Source organism: Lutjanus erythropterus, chromosome 1 (assembly GCF_056507025.1).
Source record: "Lutjanus erythropterus isolate fLutEry1 chromosome 1, fLutEry1.hap2, whole genome shotgun sequence".
Lineage (NCBI taxonomy): Eukaryota > Metazoa > Chordata > Actinopteri > Lutjaniformes > Lutjanidae > Lutjanus > Lutjanus erythropterus.
Window position 1 is genome coordinate 24,780,911 of NC_139317.1, and position 13,633 is coordinate 24,794,543.

The 13,633-nt window shown below is 39.1% G+C and overlaps 1 protein-coding gene across 3 annotated transcripts in view; it reads left to right on the plus strand.

The window, feature by feature from the left end:
- nedd4a (NEDD4 E3 ubiquitin protein ligase a) overlaps positions 1–13,633 on the plus strand; it is a 33,648-nt gene that overhangs the window by 3,879 nt on the left and 16,136 nt on the right. Inside the window, exon 1 of one of the 3 annotated variants that reach the window (XM_084717953.1) lies at positions 6,568–8,319. The exons of 1 other annotated variant lie outside the window; for it this stretch is intronic. In XM_084717953.1, the coding sequence (XP_084574079.1) occupies positions 6,994–8,319 (1,326 nt within the window). In that variant the 5' untranslated portion in view covers positions 6,568–6,993. Of the gene's footprint in view, positions 1–6,567; positions 8,320–13,633 lie in introns of those variants that run through there. One more of the 3 variants, XM_084717945.1, reaches the window with a different exon arrangement.

A 13,633-nucleotide genomic window follows, 5' to 3' on the forward strand; every position in this document is an offset into this window, starting at 1 on the left:
CATGGTCACTAAAAGTAGATGAATTCAAAGTGTGGAAGGCTTGGTTCACTTTTATTGCTGCAACTAACTATTATTTTCTTTATCAGTCAATCAAATTGATTATTTATGAATAATTTGGTCTATTAAATGTCAGAAAAGAGTAAGAAATTCCTGTGTCTCCAAGGACATTTCTTTAAATTTCTTGTGTTGTCCAACAAACAGTGTAAAATCCAAGATATTCAAATTCACTGTCACAGAAGGCAAAGACAAGCTGCAAGTCCGCTTGAAAAATGATCAGTAACCCCCCTAATTGTCAATATTCCCAAGAAGGCACTATATCCTCTGAATGTCTGAGGTCTCTAGTTTGTGGTTGTGAAGATGCACGAGGCAGTGATTATCCTAGAAAGCACAATAAGTCATTTTATATTGTAGTGTCAAGTTTCAAAAAATGGTTTCACGATAATAAAATGGCTGCTATGAAGACTCACATCATCACATATAAATACAATTGGGCTCATTGAATCTACAGTAGTTTCAGCTTTCCAGTCATTCACTCAATTTATGCAGTTCCAACACTGTTTAGGAACTACGGTATACAAGAATATTCAAATAAAATAAAAAATGAAATAGGCAATAACACATTTCTATTGGATGCAAAAACCTTTGGAAATGTTCTGTTGATTAACAAATACATTTTTTTGACTAATTGTTGCAGTCAGTTCACTTATGGTGTGTATGTCCGTTTCCTGATGTAAAAAGCAAAATATCAGTTGTCTCATCGTCATCTTATTTTTTACTGTACATCACTGTTGTGTGTTTAGCACAGAGTACCTGGGGCAAACAGCCAACCATTGAGTCCAGAAGTGTTCTCAAAAGGTGGCTAACCTGCTACACCTGTACGGGTGCATGACACATTTCAGCTCGTCCTATTTATGGGGTCATGTGTTTTGTTAACTATATTGTGCTTAAACAGGAGACTGGACAGGGGGAATCTTTGATACTGAACACAGCATTGGAAATCAATTTTAAGAGCTACTCTGCTATAGTGGGACATAGTTGTAGTGCTGATGGTTGTAACGCACTCTGCATATTGGACACAGCCCAAAGACGTCCCAGTCAATAAATAGTCTCACAAAGGTTTGAACATTTAAAACAGAACCACTGATCTATACTGAGTAATTAAAAAACTTTTAAAACAAATATGATAATGTAAAAATGTCATATTTTTCCATAGTGTGTGTATGCCACAAAACACCATTAGTGTCTGACAAGGAAATGTGTCATATTTGTGTAGATAAGGGTATACGGCCGCCCTTATTTTGCCGTGACATTTGTGATATTGTTGGAAAACTGAGCTACTGTATTAGTCAGAGCTGTAAATACAGGTAAATCTGGCTGCCTTAAGGGCATCCTAATGTCGCTAACTGTACAAGTGTGGATGGAAACTGAAAGAGTCACATATCACATCAGGTGTTGAATAGCATAGATGATGGAGAGATTATGTGTAGTGATATATAACTAAATAGTTTCTGTTATGACAGAAATGCAGAGGGTTCTTGTGTTGTTGTAGCAGCAGCTTGGCATGGTCTGAGGTTTGGGTTGTTATGTGATGGCAGATGAGTTTGGAAACACAAGACTGCAGTGAACCTGCAAATGTCTAGTGTTCTCTTATTGACTACACAGTTAGTGTGTGGCGTTGTTAAAGCTTGTTGAGCTGCTGACCCGTTTCTGATGCACTGCAGGTCTTGGGACACCTGAGCAGCCAGACCACAGTGATAGTAGCACGTCTCAGACAGCAGTAGTGCTAACTGTGCTATCTGTATGAGATATAAACACAGTCACGTACCTCACAAAGAGTTTGACCCCAATAAATATCACCCAACCCCCCACTTAATGTTTATAATGACATGAAGTGAATCAATTATGAATTATCTGTGAATTAGTAGAGAGTTTGTCAAGTGAGCATCATCATTATTTTAATTCTTTCAATGAAAACGAAAATTGTGATGCAAAAATGATCATTCCTACTAATCGTGAATCATGTTACAGTAGCCATATCTGTCAAAATAATCACAACATGATTTTTTTTTAAACATAATCTTTTTTTACCGTATCATGCAGCCCTAATATCCACACAGATCATATAAAGGTATACCCAAAAAACTTGATATTCTATAAACTAGTTATTTCTTTAATTTAAAATATAGTAAGTTGTTGATCTCTGTAGCAAATACATTTGCAGTTTTCCCTCTCTAATTTACTTTTTAAACTGTTTTCTACACTGCTCTGTGGCAAAAATTATAATATAGGTGTTTTTAGTAGTATATGCAGTTATCTTACTAAATTGCAGTCATAATGACATTTGGACATATCTGTACCTGTCCTGCCCTCTCCATGGTGAGGCACTGAGCCATCAACTTGCCCAAACTAGTAGAGATTGCTCACTTAATTTAATAAGCAGCAGCACATTAGATTCTCAGAATAATCAAGTTGATGCACAGCTTTAAAACAGGCTGCTATTTGTAACTAGATATTCTTATATCCATTCTGCATCTGTCACATTTCTAGACAAAATTGAGATATTGTGCTATGAAAATAAAATCATGTGACTTTTTTTGTCCTACTCCCTTTCAGCTGTTGGATTTCTGATCATTGTAATTCTTCGTATGTATTTGTGCTTGTACAACTTTGAATAATGGTTGCAGTTTGATGTGTTGCACAAGATTTGGCTCGGATTTAATTCTAATCTGCAGGTCACAGTGAAAAATAAATAAAGCAGACAGTCCACACACACACACACACACACACACACACACACACACACACACATAAACTTAGCTTCACTCACTTCTTTACTCAGTTTATTTTGTTTGTAGTTTGGCTGAATGTTTCTAAAACATGTTATGTCACAGGTTTACAGTTACATGAGAAAACAAATCTGGGTGTGACTGATTCAAGTTGCCTTGTCATGCTGTAGGTAGATTTTGGAGAAATTTGGAGGGTGTGTCAGCACTGTGAACGTGCTTCTGTGCACGTGTATGTCGCTGCTGCTCTGACGCACATAGGAATGGATAGAGAATACAGCAGAATGCTAGCAGCAGAGAATGAAACTGGGTCTGTTGGTTTGTCCCTTACAAGACAGGAAGTTTGCACTTCATTTTATAATAACTGTTTTACAATAACAGATCCTAATAATTTTGTGATCCACAGTTTGACCTTTCACCTAGTGCCTTTATGAGCTCTCTTCAGTCAACAGTGTTTCATAACAATGTATGGCAGTAGTCCATGAAATTTAAAAAAAATGGTGTTTTGGAAGGTGTTTGGATTAACATTGCAGCTTCTAATCAATTTGGGAATGCTAGAAGTGAAATTGTGCAATTTGTGAGCATTTTTGCAGCTTGCTGAGCAGGTTAATTTAAGTGAAGTAGTGCTCCGGGCGATTCCCCAACAAGCGACCCCGTAATGTTCCTGGTTTCAAGTTGTTTTACCAGCAACTGGAGACACTCACACACTCCCAGACACCAGTGGATGACATACTCAGAGTCAGGCACATAAAAACTAAATAAGACACGTTCTAAAGTTTCCTTTGAGATATCAAATGCTGGCATGGAGATGTCTGTGTAGCAGTCCCCGTCTCACCTCAAGAGCCTGCATGAATAGCGGTCATGCACGTGACATCACTGTATGCAGAAGTTGCCATGGTTACTATCCCTTAATGGCCATCATGAATTGACATGAAAAACGATGAATGGTGAAGAGCTGTTGTGCCACAATCAACTACACAAATGGAAGGAATACAGGAAGGACTTTTTACAAATTGTTGAAGGCTAAAGAGGAAGGAAGCAACTGTTCTTTACAAACCAAGGACACTGTTGTCTGAAAGAAAAAAGAAAAAAAAAGCTCTGGTGGTCAGATCTGTCGACCGACAACCAGAATATCCAGATGATTTTGATCAGGCTAATAAATTCTGCTTGAAGCATTTTCTCTTCAGGATTTGTTCGGTGTAATGTTACTGAGATGTACTCTCTATGGTTGCACTTTGCAGCAAGATAAACACACATCCAGCAAAGGCTGAGTGTAACAGTTGGCCTTTGAGGTTTCTTCTGGAAGAAATTGCAAAAATGTGCAAACAGTAAACAAGAGTTGGACCAAAGGGATTCTAAAAACCTATTACAGTAGCATGGGGTATGGATAGCATAGGTATACATTATAGCTAGACTAGCTATCAAATTGTGTTTCATGTCAGGAAGAAATTGTATCTTCAATAAAAGATCAACATTAAGTTATCACAGGATATATAGCACAGTGATGAAACTAGCAAGCACACGCATGCAACGAGTCCACAAAAGTAGAAGTAAAAAGAGTAAAATACACAACAGTTAGCCCAACAGATAGACTGTTGTATGAGTAACACATTAGCTCCAGACAGCTAACATAGGGCATACCTTAGTTAGTAGTATGCCAATCATTGAAAATTAAATTATGTCAAATCAAAAGTAAACAATCACAAAAGAGCTGTAATAAAAAGAGCAAATAAACAATATGCTTCAGCAAGGGCATTTGGGGAGTCAGGGTGCTACTATTGTGCATGTTGGCTCTGCTGGCTATGAATTTATTGGGACCTTAATTAATATCATTGGTAAAACTTGTGTTTACCCTACTACTTTTCATCAATATGGCTGCTGTGAAAATGGTCTATATTTGCTTGGACACAGACATGACAAAAGGCTTGAGCTCTGTCCGAAGTAATTCCCCGACAATTAATAATGAACACTCAGAGTTTACTAAATTCTAAGATGTAAATTGAGATTTTGGACAATTATCATCATCAATGTGACGTATTGCATTGTGAGACTACTTTTTTCATTCCATTGTGGAATTTTTAGGGCACTATATACTGGATAAATTTATATACTGACATAAAATGGCAGACAGAAAACATAATATGAGCGTGAATAGTGAATTATATAGTAAATAGGGAGTGATTTTGGACAGAGCCTAGACCTAGTTAACAGATGTTACCAACTGTACCAGAGGGGGCTACTATTATGCTACCTTCAAATGGAACTTGCGAACTTGTGGTTACGATGGGATGTCATGTACATTATGCTTGGCGCTAAAGTGGTTAAGTTGTAAGAACACTGCTACTAGGCAACGGTAACATGGACACCAAAACCAACAGTTTAGCAAGCTAGTTAGTGGGTAATGTAATGCAGGAAATGCAAATGAATAATGAAAATAATATCAACATTTTCTTCAAAAATATTGTAAAATTCTGAAGAAAAAGTCTATGTGACTAAAATTACATTAAATTAACTCATCATCCATGTAAAAATGAACTTTCATGGTTTGTGCCATTTCTGAAAATATCACTAATCACATCACAACTCTTGAACTCTGAGATTTCAGAAAATTTCCACTTCAGAAGTTGTAAATACCACAAGGAGCATTCATATCAACTCCCTTTGTGACCACAGAAAACATGACCTTATTTGCCGTATAGTTTAGCAACTCGTTAGCCTAACTCATTACTGCTGCTCCTACTGTCAGAGCCCTCCCCCGTCTTTCACGCCCAGCCTCTACTCTGACCACACCAACTGACACAGATTATAATGACACTTAAACACGTTCTCTAAAGGGTTAATTAAATATAGCTTTGTACTCAGTGTTTCCATTGAGCACAATGGTCATTTTGGTGCCATATGTATATTACAGACGGCCTTGCTTTATTATTGGCCCATTACACCATACTCAATGACTTGGCATGAATGTGTCGTGTGCGTCACCTAACTTATCTTATGTCCTACACACCACATATCAATTAAGCCTTCTTTTGGCCACATGAGCGATTAATAGCCAATCATGAGTTGACCCGCCAGTTTGTCATGTTGCTTTGAAAAATAGGCCATGAGTTCCACTGCAGCAGTGAAGTGTCCTCTGGTGAATCATGCCTTTATCCTGGCTGTGTCTCTTACTATTACACCCTATACTGAAACTGACTTGGATGCAGGGTAATGCCCTGAAATAGGCCAGCCTGGCTCACAATAGGCTGCCATTAATAAATAGGACTGTCAACAGCCATGGAGAGGAAATCAGACCAGCGCTGACTGTTACAAGAGGTGTCATTTAACAGGTGTCAGGTCACTGTAAAAGCAGTCCCTCTTCTGTCTCGTTGTTATCGCTTGTGTTTTCTGTTGATAGAATACTTTCTCTCTCTCTCTCTTTCTCTCTGAAACAAGTTTGATGAATTTTGCAGTTTACAATCACTCTCTTGCATATTTTCACAGGCTGTGGTGGTATTATTGTGCTTATGCGATTTTGCAACTCAGGTTTATAGAGAATTATGTTGAAAGTCATTTCCTTTGATTTCCTGTAATTCAATAGCAGTGGGTAAAAATATTTGTGGGGGCACAGAGCAGCAGAAACATTAGAAGCTTAGCTGCAGCAGGAAGTAGTCTCTTGAGTGAGTGGCCTGAGGCAGATGTAACAGTTTACCAGAGCTTCAGTCTAAGATGCAACCTAGAGGGCTTCCATGTTGTTGTTTTTTTCCAAAGGGGTAAACAGGAGTGAGACAGGAGTGAGGCAGGCGGCTGGAAAAGACACGAGGTGTTAGATGTTAATCTCTCTGGAATTCCTCCTGAGTTACCGTTAACTAGCAGCTAAGCTTATAAAGCAGGTCAGCAGTGGAACATTTAATTTTTAGTGTAACTTTTTTTTGTGTGTGTAGGGTTTAAGCTCCCTAAAGGGGCAAACCTCTGGGATTGCTCTAGTTTCAAAGGTCGCATGTTTGGGTCATGTCTCCAAACAGAACCACTGACCTCCTCTGACTAAAAGCTGAGATCAGCCTGGAGAGGAATGTAGGTTGTCACCAGAGCTATTTTGGCAATGTACAGCCGCTAATGATTGTGATCACAGAGCAGAGCTCAGAGCAGTTGCTTTGCTTTCCTTTTTTCCTACCAGCAAGTTTGATCATGCAGCTCTCGCCGGCGCTGCAGGGATTAGAGAGTTAAACGAATGGCACGTCGGCTGCGCTTGCATTTTGCGTCAAGGAGAAGCAACACGGACCCTCTGTCAGAGAGCCTCAGCAGCCATGGTGAGGAGAGCGGAGTCAGTGTGCCAGCTCATAGCCCCGCAGAGATTCTGGCGCACAGTTCTGTCCACTTGAAGGTGACTCCTCTGTCACCAGACTATGCTAATTTACAGCGATACTCTTCAGTATTCATACCTAGGGTTAACACCGGAGGATGTAATAAGAAGAGCATTCTGCAGATATCGCTGCAGCCCTGTGGAAAGCTCAGTGGAGAGTTGGATGGCAGCATAGAGGATGGAGACCCGGGTGGCAGCGAAGGAGGAGCAGGTAGTGGCTCTGACGGCTCGTGCAGCAGCAGCATGGCCAGTGATGCTGGGTACTGTAGCAGCAACAGTATCTTTGAGCCAGAGGCATCAGAAAAGCACAGGACCACCCAAGAGAGGAGTCTACTCTGCCGCAAGTCCAAGGTCCCACTGAGACGGTGCTCCTCCTTGGTTATATTCCCAAAGAGCCCCTGCAGCACCCCACCTGCTTCCCCTGTCAGTCCAGTGGCTCTACCTGCTCTCCCACCAGCGAGGGGGTCTCATCAGTCATCTCTTCAGACATCTGCCAGTGAATTCTTACAAGATTATGAGGACATGACTTGCAAAGGGTCCACCGCCGCGGCAGTAAGTGGCCGTCGTCTCCCAAAAGGAAGCTGTTCAGCTGAGTTCAGGGACACCAAACACATGGTGCAATTTAATATTCCTTTACCGGATGAACCAAAAGGCAAAATGGAGGACAGGAGTAAAGTAATGGAACTGTCATCAACTCTAGACAGATCAAATCGTCACTCGAGCAGCGTGCTGCTGCACTTTGCCCACCAGAGACCAATGATACCCGGGAAGGGAGCTACAACCACGGCTACAGTCAATGTGGGACATCCCGAGGCTCCTAACCCAGCTGTACACCCTGAGAGTGACAGTGACCCTCGCAAAAAACTGTATCGTAGTACCTCTGCTTGTTTGTTCTCCTCAAGTAAACTGTCAGAGAAAAATCAGAGAGTCTGTTCGTCAGGAAAAGGTCAGGAAATGCCTGAGGAAAACCATTGTCACCGCGCCATACAAAGGAGCTTTTCCCTGGAGGTGCCCTACGCTAACACAGGAATTTCATGTCACGTTTCAAATCCAAAACTCAGTAGCCCTTGCTCTCCACATGTGCACATTCATTTGACTCCTTGCTGCCCGGCTAAGGCACCTAGCTCTGTTACTGATATAAACACAAGCCACAAAGGGAATAATACACCAAAGAGCCCAGGTCAAACAACAAAGGTGAGTGTTAAGTTTCTGAATTGGAGTTAACTGGTGCTCCCTGACCATCTGGAATGAGCTGAGTTGCCTGAAACTTCACAGTGAATTCAAACAAGCATTTTGTCTAGATAGCTGACACAGAAAGGTCCCATGACGGAGCACTGTGCAGTGTCCTATAATGCTGTTGAACTGGTTCAAGTAGATTCCATACTGCTTTGGCTTGACTGCTCAGGTGACACCACTTTGACATCTGCTTTCATGTACAGAATAAAATGAAAATTGAACAGTCATGAATAGTCCAAATAACTAATCTGCTAACGCTGGCTTTATGCTAAATTTTTCTTAATCAATGTATCGTTACTAAAGTAAAATTTACTCTTCACGATATGTTACTTCTCAGACATTTGTGCAGTACTATTGTTTCTTACTTTATTGCAATAATTAAAAGTTCATCATTCTAGACATTTTTAATATAAATTAAATTAACGAATAGACAAATTAAAGTTGTGAAACGTATTGACGTAGCAATGCTTTTTCAATACTGCATGTTTAAAACAATAAAGTGTCAGATCATTTTTAATAGCTTTGATATTTTCAATATTCTAATTAACTAAGTGCTCATTCAAGACTTCATTTCAGACTTAACTTTCCAACATAGCAAAACCAGACATAGTTCAGTGACTTTTTCTGTACCAGTACTGTATGCACGTTGTTGATTTAAAAAAAAAAAAAGAAGAAGTTGAAAGAATTTATCTTATTTTGTTTTTTCATTTTTAGTGTTGTCTTGAAATAGGTATCAAGTATTGTTTTTTCTAATAGTGTTGTATCAAAGTTTATAACAACTCCAATGCAAACCCTGCCAAAGAAAAACAAAATAAACCAAAATGGGGTTGGATATGATAGGAAAGAGCAGCTTTGGGTTTGGATATGAGTGCTGGTGTTTATTGATAGAGTACTGGATATTTTGATGGAGCAGAGAATATATATATATGCAGTGATAATACTGCCCTCCTTCACTGCTATCGCTGTTCCAATCCTTAAAACTCTGTTTACTCAGCGTCAGCCATTAGGCTCACCACAGGCTATAGCGAAATTCAGTAACTGAGAAGATTGCTACAGCTAAGTCATGCAATTAACAAGCCCAATGTGGACAAACATTTAGAGGTGTTCGGTTACATTACTGTAAATCCATTTGCACATTGGTTTCCACGAAAAGCATGAACAAAAAGGAAAATTTGCCCGACTTTCACCTTCTGTTCATTTGATTGTGTGACTGAAGCTCAACTTTAGAATAGTTCTCCATTTTTATTATTCTGTTAGCGCTATGAGTAATCGACTTAAGTATTTACCCAGGCTAATTTTAGTGGTGGGAAAAGCAGTGCCCCTAGCTGATATAAATAAAGTGCCTCTGAAATATTCCCCCTGACTCCAGATAGTCTGGTGGTCTGTAGCTCTGCCCAGTCCCGTGGATTCAAATTTAACAGCATGATACTAGAGCAGCGCAAAGTCATGCCAGCCATCTGTGGACATGGTGTGTGTGTCTGTGTGGTGGGGGTAATGTAATGTAGGCAGGATGGGAGCGGGAGCCTTTCCCAGTAAAAGGATGGTGTGTCCCTTCCCTATGGGTCCCCCTGCCAGGCAGTGTTTGTGAAGTATCAGGTGTCAGCCTCCCCCCTGCATTTAGCAGGTTGTCAAGTAAGAAGGTCTCTTCCAGTAATTAGCCCATCCATTTACTTTCAAAGATCTAAGCTTTTGTAAATCAAAATTTTATTCTCTGTTTAAACATAAAATATGTAAGTTCTGTCGCTAGAGGTCTTCTTATATTAAAACAATAACAAAAAGATGTAGTTTGATGATGTCACGAAGAAGCGTAGGATCATGGGAGTTGTTTCCTCACGGTCGCTGACTTCCTTCTTCACGCTGTCCTATTTGACGTGTCCTGTGCAGTTGACAAAATTAAGGATGTCCCATGGGCAATAAGTTGAGCCCTGATCCCATGTTTTTAGTTAAAGCAACTAGCTAGCAACAGCAAGCATGAAAAACACGTTAACTTGAATAAATTATGGATTTCTCAGTGTTTAAACCTTGTCGGAAACAGTTGGGATACTTCTTGAGGAGGTTTCGCCTCTCATGCAAGAAGCTGCTTCCGTCCCAGAACTGAAGAAGCCTCTTGGATTAGAGCAGGAATGTCTTTAAGAACCCATCCAAGTCCAGTTGCCTACAATAACCCTTCTAGAAATACCAGGACCTTGATGACTGAGAATCTTCACAGACATTTGGGATAATATAAATACAAAATTTAACAAAATATTTTGGGCAGCACGGTGGTGCAGTGGTTTGCACTGTCACTTCACAGCAAGAAGGTTCTGAGTTGGAATCCAGCTCCCCTTTTTGGCAGGGGCAGGACCTTTCTGTGTGGTGTTTGTATGTTCTCCTCATGTTCTCCACGAGCTTCAACTTCAGCGGGTCCAGCCCTGTCACGATCTGTCAGGGTAAGCCGTTGTGGACAATGGATCGATGGAACAAAACATATTACAAGCGTTTTTAGGCATTTTAATGTGGCTATGTTGCATATCCATTATAAAGTATAGCTCTAAAATGTCCCTGACCATTATCAAGAGGCACGCAGATATATCGGTCAGTCCATGTAGCACATGTATATCAGTCTATATATGTTGCCCAATATTTTTTTTACAGAATATAATGCAAATTGTAGTTTGTTTATTTATTTAAGTTTATAGGTAGGATTTTTTTTCTATATATTTGATCCTATGTCTTAGTTCAGTTTGTTTTATTTGTGTTTTTTTTATCATTTTGGGGTTTTTTTTGTAAGTGTTGTCTAATATATCAGTAGTGGATTTTTTTTTTTTATTCCTTAATGTAAGTATAACCACTCAGCTTCAACAGTCCAGTAACGGTCAGTCAGACTCTAGTCTTCATTTCACCTGAGCTTTGATGTTCACAGTCCTTAGTCCAGTGTCACATGACACATCTACTTCTCAGAAGTCTGCACCAAATACTACACACCTTTGTTTATATTCTGACTGTGTCCACCCACAAAAGAGCAACAACAATATTATCCTCTATCAAGACAGACATCAAAATTGAAATAACAGGGAAACATGTAAATATAAAATATTTGTATACTTTTCTTAAGTGCTTCTCTTCGCCCAGAACTCGAAGTTGTTGTTTTTTTTTAACAGATAGTGATTTTACTGACTAATTATGACTAAATGAGCTTTGTACTCATCTGTGACCTTCCTTTTACAGCACCAGTAAAAAAGTTCACCTCATGCCAGCAAACAGTCCCAAAAGCACTGTTTAATATATCTACAACAACAAAGGGGGAAAATAAACAGCTATAATTTTTACAATAATAATTTTGAAAGGGGACGAAATAAAAATCTACCAATTCCTAGATTTATTTAGACTAAATATGACATAATTTTTAACTACTGTGACTTCACCCAAGTTTTTTTAATTTTTTTTTTTTTGAAATTCTGCTACAGTAACAAAGAAAAAACTGATAGCTTTATAGTTGAATGAGTCACAAGTCACAATGGAAATTTTTATGAAAGTTTCAGGCTTGCTATTCTTATCTGCAGTGCCTTCATAACCCCCGTATGCCTCATCACACGAGTTAATGAACAACCAGGTGTGACCACATTACACAAGGAAGGTGACAAACATGAATCACTAATCGCTGCTGTATTTTGAGCAACACAAACCACAACTTAATGAAGGCATAATTTTATTATAGCCAAATCAGCAGTGAGTTAACAAAACAAAACGAGATATAGTATGAATAGCTCACATTTCACAATAATGGCAGTTTCTTGGAATATTTGAATATGACCTATGTGCCATTATGATCTGTCCTGTCTTAATATAGTTCTGTGAAGCTGCCACAGTGTTTGTGGTTGAGCGTTAAATTTCCTAGTTCAAGTTGGAGTTCCTCAGAAGTGATAACATGTAGTTTAGACAAATCACTCACACTTTTTTAAAATTAAGTGTGTTTTATGTTAAGCGCATTATCACTGTTTTACCTTGCTGTCAGATGGCTTTTTCCATCATTATATTAATCAAATATCGCTCTATTCAAAGCCAGCAGACTCCTTTGGTAAAATTTTACCTCACAGAATATGGGAGTTGCTGGTTTACCACCAGCTGGATCTGTTAGTTTCTTTGCGTTATTATGTAACTTTGGTGTTTTTCAAGATTAATTTGGATTCACCAAAGTCACATAATTACACAAACTTAACAGATCAAAGAAACGATAGACCAGCAACTCCACTCCACTCCAATTCACTTTTCCAATGTGAAATTGTTGTTTTTGTAAAAGGAGTCTGATTGAGCAAAAGAGAGCAATATTTGGCCTATATAACGTCAGTGTCCCGCTGAAAAAGGCTGTCCGATGGCAAGGTAAAGAAGTGAAAATATTCTAAATATACACTTAAACAGATATTGAATTTTTTACATGCACCTTAAAAAATAAAAAAATACACTTTGCTGCTGACCTTGTCCACAGCAGTACATTGCTTAGGTTTCTATACCAGTACACCTCTCTGTTTCTCTAAACTGAGGCTGTGCAAACGGCCATCTACTATAGGAAACACACTGACTATTAAAAACATACTGTCACATGTAAAAAAAAAAAAAAATCCAAACTATACCTTTGACATTTAGGCTTTAACTGCACAATTAATGAATAGTTCTGGCCACCAGAGTTGCTGCTACAGCCTCCTGCAGTGACAGCAAATTGTTTTGGTGTGGAAAAGGCCATGCCAAATCAAATCATAAGCTTTGACTTAACTTTGTCAGCTTGTATTTGCTCCCCGAGTATTACACAGTAATTTTATTTGCATAGCGCCAAATCATATCAGAGTTATCTCAGGGCAGTTTTCATATAGAGCAGGTCTAGACTGCACTCTTTATGAACCCAATAGTAAATAAAATCAAAGCCACATAGAATAAAACAGTATAGGTTATAAAACAACTTGGTAGTTCTAAAAACAATCTTAACTTGTTTCAACTTATTTTATATAATTGTTCTCACAGATTTTTGTCTAAGTTGGGATGGCTCATCATCAGACACTTTGTTTGCCTGCTCCAATAACATTAGATGCGTGGCTTTTAAGAAGTTTAGGTTTCACAAGCTGCTGTCCACCTGTTAAAAGCAGTTTGTCGTTGCTGAGCTGAGTTAGATATCACTGAGCTCGCTCCACAGATACCAAAACATGTGTCTGTAGCTGTTTGCCACAGCCTCATACAGTATGTGGTCAGCACTGCTTAATGCCACATGCTAAACTGAGTTGCACTTTAGTGTCACATGAAC